At 46.2% G+C, this 14913-nt stretch overlaps 1 protein-coding gene across 4 annotated transcripts in view; it reads right to left on the bottom strand.

The window, feature by feature from the left end:
- The window catches only part of Eri3 (ERI1 exoribonuclease family member 3), a 134644-nt gene that overhangs the window by 95416 nt on the left and 24315 nt on the right, over positions 1-14913 (bottom strand). For all 4 annotated transcript variants that reach the window (XM_052718189.1, XM_052718188.1, XM_052718187.1 and 1 more), the window contains 2 exons: positions 6453-6569; positions 260-319 (listed from right to left, as the gene is read on the bottom strand). In XM_052718189.1, coding sequence (XP_052574149.1) covers positions 260-319; positions 6453-6569 — 177 coding nt within the window. The remainder of the gene's footprint in view (positions 1-259; positions 320-6452; positions 6570-14913) is intronic.

Raw genomic sequence — 14913 nt, forward strand, 5'->3', positions numbered from 1 at the left:
CCCAGGCCAGGCAAGGAGGGGGCTCTGCCTGACTCCTGGCAGCACTTGGACATCCTGTCAGTAACCCTGACGGGAACAGCTGGAGATGACAGATCAATGGTTCAATACTCTCAACGGCATGTCACTGATGTGACAGCAAATGTTATTCTAATCAAGCCATAATCATAGTCAAATTATACGGCTACATTCTCTGGAGGGGTGGGGGAAAAAGGCAGCAGGAAGAGGTCAGAGGTCAGGAATTAAAGGTCATTCAGCCTACCTCCAGCACTTGCTGCAGCCTTGGCTGGCCATCCACCATGGCTTGAATAATCCCGGTGAGCTGTAAGAAAAGAAAAACAGCCTTTGGGTGGAAAACCAAGGTGCAAGGGACTCATGCTGGATGGTCCATTCTGTTCCCTCTTCCTCCTCCCAGTGCGAGGGCTAGGGCCTCACTGCTTTAAGCTCAGAGCCAGGCCAGACGCTTGGGAATCATATCCTAGGATGCGGTATGAACATCCTCAACAGCAGGTAGCCTGAGACGGGCCTGCACACCCATGCTAACAACAGGGCAGGCTCCATGTTTGTTCATTTGGGGGATTTTTTCTTTTAATTTTACATGTCTTTTGTATTCAACAGGTTCAATAAGCTCCCACAAATTAGTCTTAAGGCACATTAGACTCTGACTTCACAGAAGTTCCCGTGGAGCCTAGCACACTTGGGTTTGAGCCTTCCCTTTCTGTCAATCCAGCACTTCCTCAAACCTAGTGAATCTCCTCAGAAATCTGCACACCTCAGTTCTCAACACCGCCTAGGCAAGCTGGAAGGCCACCTACGAGCAATGGGGAGACAGACAAGAAAGTCTGAAGGATAGACTCTGGCCTAGGGACTGACTCACAGGCATAGGCCACGCCCAGGTCAGGCCTAGCTTTAAGCAAGTTTGTTTTGCTTTGCTTTTTCTAGAGTAAAAATATCACTCAAGCACAGTGTGGGCACAGACTTCCTATTGGTATTTGAAGCGCACAGACTTCCTATCGGTATTTGAAGCCCGAGGCCCTGTCCCAGACACTAGCTAGAACTCACAATGCTATCATGTCCCTGGCTATTCTCACAAAGAGTACTATGTCGAGCTGGCTTGGAAACAACTTTTTTGTTGAAGTGGGGGAAGGGGTTTAAAACTCCAATTAAACTATAATTACATTTAATGACTACCAAATACCCAACTCACAGAAAGTGCTGGCTCTAAGAGGGAAGGTTATTTTCTCATAGTGACTTACATGGAATGGTAATACACACCTTTTAGGGAAGAAATTTTCATTTTAAGAATGCTGAGTTCCTCTAGGTGGGTTTCTGTAGTTCATCAAGTCATTATTAGGTGGTATTTTAAGGAAGTGTAAGGACACAGCCACTCTATTTTATATTCCAGAAACTGTTTTTATATTAATCTGTATTTTAATTGGGTAACAGCTGCTGCCTACAGACTTCCCATGGTCTAAAAGGAAAATAAATTAGAAAGATTAACTACACTGTTGTTTCGCAAGGCTTTAACCCACAGCATGCCCACCCGGCTGGCACCTCCACACCCTTTCCTTGCTTGGGAGACCAAAGAACTGCCCAGCAGAGGGAGGGCCTGAGTCAAAAGAAGAAAAGACTGCTCTCCTGCTACAGCCTAGAGGGACGGGGAGGCACCCTGCACGGGAGGGAGGTTTACATTTGAGAACAGAGCACTCCTCTTCTTCATTCTCCTGGCACCTACTATGTGCCAGAGAAGCAGGGGCCTGCACAGGAACACTGAAGCTCTACCTTCTTGGAATTTGCCCTCTTCATCACAGTGCCCTCCTGTGTCTAGTCTGGTTAGCACCCAGAGCCTACCCAAGCTCAGAACCACACCCCAAGCAGACAAGAAGTTGTCCTGCATTTTCTGTCAGGCACACAGGGACCAAGACTCAGGGAGAGACTCTCATTTTCAACTCCAGGTCCACCTTCCAGAAGACAGACTGACAGCCAGGGACTGCAGCTACTCCCCGCAGCCTTGCTCATTCCCACTAAATTCTCCAGGTTGGAGGGATGAGTTAGGGTCAGGGCTGTGGTGGGAAAGGCTCACATTCACTCTCCCTTCTGGAAAGCTCCAGGGTCCAAGCACCAGTCTGCATCTAGTATGAGCCCTAGGGATGGCCAGGCGCCCTTCTCTGGCTCCACCCAGGGGAGTTCAGAGCAGCTCAACACTGAAAGGCTTCAGAAAGTCTTACATGTGCAGACAAAGGCACAGAGCAAGAACCTAGGCCCTGGGGAAAACAGACGCAGATAAGAAACACACGACACCTGTAGATTAGTAGCACAGCACTTGCCGAGCAGACTCAAAGCCCTGGCTTTTAACTTTAGCACCACACACACACAATAAAAAAAGTCACCGAAAAAGAAAACTAGGGGTCACAGAGGTGTCCTGCTGGAAAGCTGTAGGACTCCTCACTGTAGGCCAGGCCCACCTCTCCCCACATGTCGGTCAACTGTGATGCCATGCTTTCTAGAGGGCAAGCGTTTCCACTGGTGGCCAGCCAGTGTGGCTCACCACTGAGTTCATTTGGGATTGAAGTCAGTCTCAGAGACAAAGGCTTGAACAGTAAGTAGTTCAACTAGACACAGTCTCCTAAGGGAAGTCTCCAAGCCCTTAAGGGACTGAGAAAGTTCTTGAAGGGTTAGATTCATCACTCAAAGAATGAGCCACCTCTTACTAGCTCTGCCAGTGCACACTCGATGAAGAGGGCTAAAACTGGGGCAGCTAGTCCCCGTACTTGATATACTACCAATCTGTGAATGGTGAGGGAGAGAGACAACTGTATAAAATTAACTGGGAAGTTCTATCTTAGGCCTAACTTAAATCCTTCATACTGTAGTTTTAAGCTCATCCCTGCTTAGATTAGTGTATGTTTGCAAAAGGCTTTCTTTTCCTTACAATGAACGGTACTAGAGCAAAGCCAAGCATTTGCTAAGCTGAAAACCAGGGCTCACAGGCTAAACGGGCTCAGAGGCCTTAACCACTTAAGGTAGGAGAGGTGAGAGGAAGAATTAATGTGTGTTCTCTGGCTCCTTCCACCAAGGAATTAACAGATTAACTCCCACTTCTCCAGATGGAAAGCACAGGCGGGGACTTTGGACATGACTGGTCGGTCACACTGCTGGTTCCCAAGGACCCTACCAACATGAGGGCTCTGTCCAGGGATGAGCTGGCGTCATCAGAAACAGTAGCAACTCCAGGAAGCAGCCCAGGAAACTCAGTGCCAGCAGCATGTCAGTGGCCAGGCGCTCTCCTTTCACAGTTTATCTCCAACACAATCGTATTCCGACACCACGACAGTGTGCTGATTACATAAGCACTTGTCTCTGGTGTGCAATCTGATAACCAGACCCACTCTTTCTCCTCACACAAAGAGACCAATAAATCTCACCCTTTCTAAGTACAGGTGCAAGACAAAGCCCTTTACTGGCATTTAGCAAAATGGGCATTTCTCTGTTGGTTGTTTTTTTTTTTTTCATGACAACAACAACAAAAGACTGTACATGGCCAAGGACTGCAGCTGCCCAGCTGCTGGAGCGCGAGCTCACAAGCTGGGTCAGATTCCAGAGGCCACAGGAGAGGAACATCCAGCCCTGTCTCCACTAGAGCCATGCTCAGGAAGGCTGTCAATGAACTGAAGCAGTACCTCAGGAGGCTGAGACTTTCTTCACAAAGCAGCATAAGCATTTGTGAAACTACAGATCTGTTTAGGCCAAAGCCTTTTCTCTGTGGCCCAGCATTATACAAGCATGTGCTCACACATACATGCACATATACAGGTTAGAGGTTTTGTTTGGGTGTTTTTTGAGACCAGGTCTCATTATCTAGCCCTGGGTCTTGGTATTTCAGCCTTGAACTCAATAGGTTAATCCAGACTGCCCTCCAACTCCCAGCCTCCTGTCTTAGCCTCTAGGTACAAAGATTACAGGCATGAGTCATCATGCATACCTATTTGTCTATCTGAGACAGTCTCATGTCGTCCAGACCAGCACTGAACTCCTCCTCATCCTGTTTCTGACTACAGAGTGCTGAGATTATAGGCACATGCCTATGCACCTTACCACACTAGGGTTCTTAAGAACTTCTTGTGCATTTGAGAAAGAAGCTATGCTAGAAGAGCTGCTTGGGTCCAGTCTAGAGGTGTGAGAGCACTGCTCACACATTTATTAATGAGAGGCTCCAGGTAGGTTAACTCCACCCACCCACCGCTATCTCAACAGTGGCTTACTGCCAGGGCAGGTGAGGCCTCACCCTGTACCCAGAATTCTCTTCAAGACCTAGTTACAACTGATATGGGCTCAGGGCAACACTGAGGTAATGTGAGGTTTTCCAGAGACTTTACTCACTCAAAAGGACAAGTCAGAGGTCACCAAGATGGCTCATCCATAGGGCATTTGCCACCAAGCCTAAGGACCTGAATTCAATTCCTGGGCGGCACAGTGTAAGGAGAACTGACTCCCACAAGCTGTCCTCTGCCCAACGTGCATCACAGCATGTGTGCACTCCCTGCCAAACACAGATTTTTTTTTTTAAAGACCAAGTCCACAGTATAGTAGCTTTGGAGGAGACACAGACACCTCCTTGGCAACAGTCCCTTGTTTATGGAGCACACATGGTACTAACTCTCATAATGGGACAGAAATGGATCTGTACTCTGGGAACACATCACTGAGTAGCAAAACAGATAAACAATCAAAATATAAGCTATCTGATCAATGTGATTTTGGGGTAAGCACAATCCAGGCTGTGCACCAAGGAAGGATTGCAACCCTAAGCAGGCCTGGAGCACAAGAAAGCACAGGGCACACCGCAGCAGGTGGGGACAGAGCAGGAGCTAGGAGTCTGGAGAGCACTGAGTTCTCAACCCAGTGCCTCACAACCAGACCTTTGTCTTCAGAACCGCTGTGCCGCCCGGATCCCAACACCACTCCCACCATCCTCCAACTGTGGATGTTCCTGGGTAAAACTGTCAAGAAGAAAAAAACCATGCTTTCCTTGTAGTCTCACAAAGCTGCACCAGAAACTCTGTGCTGGAGGATGCTCCTGGGTGCCTCCCATCCCCACTTTCTGGAGCACCTACCCTTGCCAAAGGCCGGCCCCAGAAGCATTCTGCCATTCCTGAACAGGCAGCAACCACTCCAAGATCTGGGCCTCTGGTCCACACCAGGCAGTGTGACCACACTAGTTTAAATGTCCCCATTCCATTTGTTCCCCAAAGCTAAACTAACCAGGTTGGCCTGGTTAGTACCTGGATGGGAAGAGGGCATGGCATGGGTTCCAGGCCATTGGGTGTCTTAGGTGGTAGCTAGTATAACCTTCCTTCCACTGTTGAATGATGGCTTTCTAAAAGAGAGCAAAGGGCAAATTAGCCACTCACCCTAGCGGGAGAGGCCATTTCCAGGGGAAGGGGGAAAATGAGGGACAGCTTCAACATCATGAGCTGGAATGAAAGGCTTGCAAGACTGGAAACCTGGACAGAGGGGTGCGTGCCATAAAAGGCTTACCTGGGCCAAATGGCAAACACTGACTATGAGTTCAGGAGCAGCTCTGGAGACCCCATATCTAGGCTAGTTAGCCTCAGGGCCCACCAAACCACCCACTGCATCTAGCAGGCCGTTCCCCAGCCTCTTCCACAACAACAACAAAATGTGTGGGATCCCTCAAGGACTTCTTTCCCCTATTTCACTTATGTATAGAAAATAGGTCTTTGCATGAAGGCACAAAGGCTCACCTCTGCTCCCATGCATGCCTGACCAGTGATTCCACCACAGAACGCATGGCATGCATGGCACATTACAGTGAGAGCAGCCACAGAAAACTTCTCTACACCCTTCTGGGAGTCAACCCCCCAGGAGCTCCTCTCTTCTAAACCTCAGGCAATCATCAAAATCTCAGCTCCATTTTTGCAGTCTGTAAAACGGAGACTGCTAATCTGCAGACAAGGTAGCCAAGTACAGTGTGAGCCTAGATAAAAACACCTAAGCCTTGGCCAGCCTTTCTTCTCTGTCCTTGGTGGGAGAGTCCTGCTTTACTTTGTAGAAGGACAGAGTAACATCAGCATCTTAGGAAGCTAAGAAAGCCTGAACGTAACAATTCTCTCTAAGTGGCTAAAATCTTCACCTCTTCCCAGCAGGCACTATACTATTGAAAATGGAACAAGACAGAACCTGAGTCCCATACTATTCAGAGACTGACTCCAAGTGTACAGTTGTTAGGAATATGGAGGGCAAGAAGGAAAGGGAAATGTTGGAAAATCTGGGGCAAACAGTATTGCTGCTGTTCCTGGGGACAGGTACTCAAGCAGTCACAGACTAAAGAAGCCATTGCTGCACTCTTGCCTTAACCACTGATCAGGTCTAGTTTTCTCTAAGTGGTCTGCATGAACCAACAATCCCAAAGCTCCTCTCCCAGCAGCTCTTACCTCTGTACAGAAGGGGGTAAGCTGTGGGTGGACTACAGGCTGGACATACATGTGAAAGGTAGACTCGATTTCCATGGTCCGGCCATTTAACTTCAGGATGGGAAACTCAATGATTTCCTAGAATGCCAAAGAAACAGAAGAGAAGGTAAGTCATTCTTATGATCAACCATTTCAAATAACTATGCCAGGCTGAGAAAAAATGGCTCATTCCTCCTGCAGCCCAAACCTAAGACTAGAAGAGGGGATGTCAACAAGCCTCCCCATGGTTTTTAGGAAGGAAGATAGTAGCGCCCGCACTCTGCCTGCCAGTTTCCCTGACAGGAGCCCATCAGTTGAACCTCTAAGAGAAAGAAAGGCCTTCCTTCTCTTGCCCAGGCTGCTGTCCTGAAAGGTCTGGATCTCTAGGTAAGCAAGCAGCCACCAGCACAGGCACAGTGGGGGCGGGGTGGCAGTGGGGTCTTCACTAGTTTTTGAAAGAAAGGAAAAAAAAGATAACAAACAATCCCCCCAAATAAAGCCAAAAGGGATATCAGAGAGAAGGAGGAAAGAGAACACCAGTTAATAGAGGCCAGTGCCTCCCACCTTTCCTTCCAGCTCTGCACACTCCCCTTTGCCTGCCCTATCCGCCCAACTGCTTAGCAAGCCCTTCCCAGTCTGTCGGAAGGTAATGGAAGAGAAGGAGGAGGAGTGACAATTTGTTTGGTGTCTCTAAGATTAATTTGTCTCCGTTATTTAATAGAGATGCACAGCACCAAGGTCCTGGTGTGCAAACAGGCTTGCAGAACGCTGGCTGTGCAGCACGCCTCATACATCGTTCCTGGAAAGGGAGGGATGCACCAGAGGGGGGAGAGGGCAGGAGAGAGCACGCGTACCACGAAGAAGAGGGAAACCAAGGGGAGAAAATAAAAAAATATATTGCTTTTTAATATTCAAAAACAGTTTGCAAAATTTAATCAAAGCAGAGGAAAAGCTAACATTTTTACCACTTTGACATTTTTATTAGCGCTTTCATAAATTTTTAAAACATGAATGGAATTAGTTTACAACACCCACACACACACACACACAAAAAAACTGCCCTGAAAACATCTGGAAAAGACAAATAGGAAATAATAAAAAAATAAATAAAAGTAAAATCTTCCAAGTAAAATTAGCATGTGAAAACAGCCTCCACTGCAGAGACAAACAGGAGTTTTGCCCACACAAGGGCCCCAACAATCAGCTCCAGGGGCATACCTACCCCAGAACCCTCACTCCAGAGAAGATCCTTCTGGCATCATCAAAACCAAGGCAAACTCGTTCTCTGCAGAGAGATCCTGGAGAAGCAATACAGATCTCACCACTGCTGACCACTGACCCCACTCAGGGAATCAGTGGGTGGAAGGAAGGCAGAAAGCTGTTGATTGCCTTCACGTCCCAAGGGATACAACTGCCATCCTTGAGAAATATATCCACTAATATTATGGGCTTCTGTGTAACCTGGACTGTCCTGGAACTCACTCTGTAGACTAGGCTGGCCTTGAACTCAGATTTGCCTGCCTCTCCCTCCTGAGTGCTGGGATTAAAGGCATGGGCCACCACATCTGGGGCTAGACTTATTTTATTTTTAAGTATTTATTTCAATCCAAAGCATAACAATAAGGCTGAAAAACAAATCAAGGCAGTTAGATTTCAGATCAGAGAAATTTTAAAGGCTCTGACTGCCTGGAACCCCTAGGCCAGTAGTTCTCAACCTCCTAAGGCTGTGACCTCTCAATACAGTTCCTCATGTTGTGGTGACCCCCAACTATAAAATTATTTCATTGCTACTTCATAATTTTAATTTTGCTACTGTTATGAATCGTAACGTAAATATTTGTGTTTTCCAATGGTGTTAGGTGACTCCTACGAAAGGGTTATTTGACCCCTGAGGGGTCACGACCCACAGGTTGTGACTCACTGCCCTAGGCTGGGGAAATGCCCAAAGATGGGGAAGCTGATGGAAGCTTGCCTGGTCCTCCTGGGCTGATCCCAGAGATGAAGAAACTGAACTTATTACCAGACACAGCAAGGGCTAATGGCTTCAGGGCAAGGGCAAGAAGGCCTGAACTGTTTGTTGCTTAGGTCAGGGGACAGACACTTCTCCTCCCAGTGGAGTGAAAGACTCACTCTCCAACTGGCTAGGCCTTGGTTCCCACAAAGGACTACAAAGTAGGCCAAGCAGAGGAGAGTTTTGCCCCAGAAACTAAGTTGAGCACATGCACATACACCATAGACGCTGCTGTTCCTAAAAATTCTCATATCCACGATTCCCAAGAGTCAGCTCTGAGCTGTGGCTCATGAGTCAGGCCCCCTTGTGACCCCTGGATTTATAGTAAATTCTTCTTCTCCTACTGAGTAGGAAAAATACTCCCCCAATAGAAAGAGCTCCACAGCCTGGTGAGTTTGGCTGCCCTGGTGTCTAAGGAAACAGAGAGAGCCAGCTCCTCACTAACAATGTTAGCTAGGCCCGCAATGAGATTTAACCTGCGACACAACTGTACTTTTCATTTAAACTTTCATTTGGAAAGAAACAGTGTTTGGAGACCTGCAGTTTGTCCTGCTAATAAAGACAAGTGTTGGGACCTTTAAGGATGCCATTCATCTTTGGCTTTTATTAAATTCAATTTTCTTAAGCCTGTGATACATTATGAAATTAGGAGTTGACATTCCTCTGGAAACAAAAATATCTATCAAACATAAATAGGGGAAAAACCTCTATTACCAAGAATGTATGGCTTAAAGTTGATCTCCTTCCACTTTTTTACAAGCACCCGGTTTGTTTTAGATATCTGAAATGCTATTACAGATCTGGAATTTCATTAGTATTATAAAACACAATGTGTGGAGCTCTTGCTCTGACCAGAACTGAATCAGCTTTCTCAGCAGGCTCTGAAAATTCAGCCGAGTCTCCCTGGAGCTCGGCATTCCAACTCTCTTGTTGCTGGTTCCTGCACTCAGAGGGACATGGAGCTAGTGACCAAGTTCAGTGACACCCTCCTGAGACCTGTCTCAGCTCCATGGGGGAAAAGAAAGAAAAGAAAGCAAACGCCTCAGGACACATGAGATCGGCCCATCAGCCAGGCTTATTCCTCAAAAATCAAGGAGGATTCCTAAGAGCCAGATCCACAATATGGCTACTCTGGAGTCTTTCCTCAGCAGCAGCAAGAGCTGTGACAACCATGTGACTGCACATGACCTATTCTTTTGAACCATTGAAATGCAAAGAGGAGCTTGTGACAGAAGACTCAAGAATCTTAAAAAACAAAAAGAAAAAATGTTTTAAATGGAGTTCGAGAGAGGACTGAGCTGTTAGAGCATATATTACTCCTGCAGAAAACCTGAGTTCAGTTCCCAGCACTCATGTCAAGTGGCTCACAGCCACCTATAACTAACTCCAGGGGATCCAAAGCCTCTGACCTATCAGGGCACCTGTACTTACCTGTATACACCCAGACACACTCGCACATAATTACAGTAAAATTTAGAAGACTCTCTGAGAGAATCAGAACAGACCACACTTAGATACTTCTTTCCTTCCCATACTGTCCAGCAAGTCCACCCCCAGAGCACCAGCCCAAACAGCCCAGTCATGGAGAGGAGCCCTATGCTGCACCAAGCTGGTCCACTATGCAGCAGATGTGCCTAAGCTGTGCCAAACATTTCCTTGATGGATGATGGTCAAAGACACTACTCTAATACTACAAGCAGATGGTATCAATTCCCACCCAAGAATTGGTGAAGATGTGCCTTAGTGCTAGCTTCTAGCTCTAGCTGCTCTTAGATAATACAACATTATCCCTGCCCCTCTTCCTTTTCCTCTGCCCAACTTCATTATTCCCCCAGAAAGAAGAGAGTTGTTTGTTTTATTTTTCTTTTCGGGGACAGATGAGTGCTTCTGTCCTAGAGGAAGAAGCCCCAGTCTGTATTTATAAGCCCTCTTTCTAGCCCCTAAGAATAGCTCCATAATTCTTTTGTTTTCCTATGCCACTCACATTCAATTAATCTACTAGGGGCTACTGTGTTAGATAGAGTGGGACTTAAGAGATACGTAATTTGTGCCTTGGAGAAGTGCTTGAACTCGTTAGTAAGTAGAAACAAACGATACCTGAGCAAACAATGGACAGTGGAGGGACATACCAAGTGTTAGGCTTTTGTCCTCTTCATTCATTTTCTTATTTTATGCTTACTAATCCCAGGAGACAGGTGACGCCATCAGCACCATCAGCAGATCACAAGCCAATACTGTTAAAGCACCTACTACTTAGCAGACAGCCCAAGCACAGGCACAGCAGTGAAGTGTGGACCTCTCTCTAGCATGCTCAAGACTCTGGGGAAAGGAACAAAGGAGATGGTCTCCAACACTCTCTGCCATGTGGAGAATGGAATCGTCCTGTTCCCTCCACTTCTTGTTTCCACTATGGTAGATACTCGGCTATGTGCTAACAGAAATGATCTCAAGCCTCTAAACAACTTATTAATTAGAGGTCATTACTGTTGCTACTTCACAATAAATTAAGACCCAGAGATATTATGGTCACTAGCAACTATGCTGCTAGTAAGGGATGGAGCTGGGACTTCCAAAAGGGAGTGGGGAAAGAGACTAGTACAACTGGCTGTTCTGTAGGGAACTCAGTACTCTCTCCTCAACATCCCAACAGCAGCATCCCAGGCAGAAGTCCTAGAGAAATGTTCCTAAAGAGCCTCCTCCATGCTGTAGCCAGAGAGATGGCACCAGGCTGAGCTCAGGAAGGGACGGAGCCTGAGCCTTCAGTCAGCATCTCTGCACCTGGCCCTGGTCCTGGCACTTGGCCCTCCCTTTCTCAACTTCAGTTTCGTGCAGACAGGAAGGGGCTAACAAGCAGGAGACAGAGCCAGTATCTGTTAAACAGAAAACACTCTGCTTTCTGGAATTTTCCACAGGATCTGGGAGGTGATCTGCCTAAGGTGACAATGTAGGTGGTGGAGCCAGAATCAAGCCCAGACACAGAGCACTCCAAAGCAATGTCTACTGGATTCATCCATCCTTACATCTCTAAATGGTTTCCTTCCTCAAATGATACCAATCACTTAACCCCAGATTTACCTAAACTGTCTAGTTAGCCTGGGACCAGTGGTTTCTAGAACACAGGACTGTTAGTGCCAAAACTGAACAGGGAGTTATCCTACACCATGCACAAAGTGCCTACACTACTCGATTGTCTGAGGGCAGAGTAAAGTAATTCAGCTGGTCTGCTGATGGTGGTTGGAAACTGGTCATAATTGGCAACTATGGACAAACACCTCAAAATCTGGATTTTCCAAAGTCCCCAAGTTTCTAAAGCTGCTGCATTTATTTACTATCCCTCACAGTAAAACACTAGCTGCAATTTCTCCCCTGAAGGGAGAGAAAACAAAAAGGAAGCACCAAGTAAACATTCATTTGCTTTTACCAACGTAAGTGAGCTGGAACGCAGGTTTTAAGACCATTTGATTTAAAACTGATCAACTAAGAACCCCAGTGTTTCCCTTAATAAACTGAGGACAAAACTGGAATGCATTTCAAGTAAAAGTTCATGCCCACTTTTGAAGACTACAGGAAATAAATTTGTAGGTTTTGTTTTTGGGGTATGAAAACCTCCTTCAACTAAATTATCTGTAGAGATTAGGTTATACCGGAAGAGAATAAGCAACAACAAAAGACATTAAGCAGAAAGGGCTCAGGTGACTGCTGGAATTGGTGGCAAGGGTTAATACAGTAGTAGTCTGGCCCATTTTCCCAAAGCACAGATTCTTCTCTGCCTCAGCTGATGCTTCTGCGGTCCCATCTGAAATAAAGGACTGAGAAGATCATTTTCGTGTCTTGCCCGAATTAATCTGAGAAGAACAAACAGGCATTTCCTCAACTTAGAGACAGGAAACGGAATCTATCCCTGTTGTAGTTGTTTGTTGTAGGAATACTAACAATCCCTTCCTTCTATCCCCTGTACCGAAGGGTCTGATAAAAACCCAAAGGCCATCTAACCACGAATGACAAGCATGAGGCTTAGCCAAATGCTTGGATCTGAACTGATATAAAGGTAACCAACCCTTTCTCAAGAGGAAAAAAAGCCTCCTGGTCATTGGGAAGAGGGGAAGAGGGCTGGGAGGAGCAAGGGTTGCATTGGGTATGATTTGCTTAACAGTTGGGGGGGGCATTTATGCACAAGGAGCTTATTTCTTAAACAAACACTCGTGGTTTTGATTTACACCACAGCCGGCTCCTAAATAATTTATGGCGGGTTAAATTTATTGCCGAGCCCTGGCTGGCTGCAAATTCGAATTGCCAAATAATTAGATTTTAGGGCAAAGCTTATAAATTACCCGTCGATTTGTCCGGACTTGTTTGTCAGTTGCTTTGTGCTTCGGGTCATCTTTGGCATTTGGCTGTTTGGGTTTTAATTGCTGATTTACACTTTGACAGATGAGAGCTGATGCGCGAAGTTTCAGGACAACGAAGGGGAAAAAAAAACCCAGAGCTTTACAAGGCTGATTTTTCACCTACATGTCCCCCTCCACCGATCTCCACAGACCCCCCAAAGCCATTCAAATGTAGAAAAAAGGCTGAAAGTAGAAATTGCTATTCTTTAAGGAGTGGGAGAACAGACCGAGTTATAATTTACCTTTACTAAAATCTGAAATCAAAAAACAAAATTGAACCCACAGTATCAGTAAGTAAAGGAGATCAAAGGTGTTAAAAACCACATCTTCACCCTGGAGTATGCACACCTGTGTCTCTCTACATATGCACACAACTCGGAAACAGCCTCAGTTGGAATATTTTTACATACTCTCAGTAACTTCAAGTATGAGGACCTTGTAAAGCTAACCGTTAGGGCAGCAAACCACCCAAACACTCCTTTGAATCTTCATACATACATACATACATACATACATACATACATACATACATACATACATCTGTCGTGTAATTAATAAAAACCAATCTCAGTTATGTAAAGAAGGAGTCCCTTGAAGTAGTTTTAAGTCTGTCATGGCAGTAGAACAGGGTGCCAATCCCCACTTACCACTCCAGTAAGGGGAATAGCAAATCTCTCTAAGTAGAGCCCAGCCACTACCCACTACTTGGACAGAAGGCCTGAAGACTCTCCACAGAACCAGAGAAGTAAGGCTGGCCTCCCAGTCACCTGTTATACTCCAACAGCTTCCTATACAGCCATGGGTCAGAGGAACACTAGAATTAATTCTACTAAGTGCTGACATGTACAGCCATTGCATGCTAAGCCCTGTCTGGAGCACTTAGTGTATTTTTAGTTCATCGTACCTCCCACAGGTCCTATAAAATGGGAACTACGACTAACTGCACTTTGCCAATAAGGCAACTGAAAACTGAAGGACAAGGGGTGTGAGTCACTTAGCCCAGGTCATACTGTTCACAGGTGGTGGAGAGAAAACTCAAATCCAGACAGTTCAGTTCTGAAGCCTACGCTCTCAGCCACCATGCTACTGTGTCCCTGCTCAGAACAGCCTCTACCTCAGCTCTCTTCATTCTAGAGGCCCAGAGTCCTCACTTGGGGACTTGGACACATGCAGCCAAATCCTGTTCAGTTAGTCTGATAAACTGGGGGAAAGTCATGTAACTTGTTCAGAATTACAAGATATATTAGAGTTTGGTTACACAAAGACTCACTTTTTCCAATCAATCATAAACTGCCCTAAAGACTCACTAGTTGGGGGTGAAGAAATGAAGGGCAATAGGTAATTGAGACAGAATCAGGCCCACTCAGGCAGCGTGGCTCAGAAATGCCATCCACAGCCCCAGGCACCACTGAAGTCTACTAGAAGACTTCATCCCTAAGGAGTGCTCATGGGTTCCTTGCCCTCTGTCCACACATGACAGGGTGGCAGTTGTGCTAGCACAACAGACCTAAAACCTGAGACAACTAGCAGGCAATATGTAGCCTGCCATCCCACCATCATGCCCTGAAGCCTTTCTCCCTGGATAGCTGATGATGCTACATCTCCCTAAGCTGGTAGGAATTACTCCCTAGTACCTCAGACAGTTCCCATCACTTGAGCAATGTAGCTTGGTGCTAGAGCGCTCATCTGGCTGAGGCCCTGCATTCAAGTCCAGCACTACAAACAAACAGAAATCATCAAGAGCACTTCACTGTGCCTGGTAAAGAGTCAGTCCCTTACCCAAGAGCAGGGTGTTGTTCTCAGTCTTGCTTTGTTCTCCACCTTGCTTCATTAGAGTTGTGGGTTTTTTCTGTTATTTCTTCAAGGGAAACAAAATGATTCAGAGCAATGGTTCTCAACCTTCCTAATGCTGGGACCCTTTAATACAGTTCCTCATGTTGTGGTGATCCCCAACCATAAAATTATTTTCATTGCTGCTTCATAAATATAATTTTGCTACCGTTATGAATTGTAACAGAAATATCTGTGTTTCTTGATGGTCTTA

Source organism: Peromyscus californicus, unplaced genomic scaffold (genome assembly GCF_007827085.1).
Source record: "Peromyscus californicus insignis strain IS unplaced genomic scaffold, ASM782708v3 Scaffold_5__1_contigs__length_169319896, whole genome shotgun sequence".
Lineage (NCBI taxonomy): Eukaryota > Metazoa > Chordata > Mammalia > Rodentia > Cricetidae > Peromyscus > Peromyscus californicus.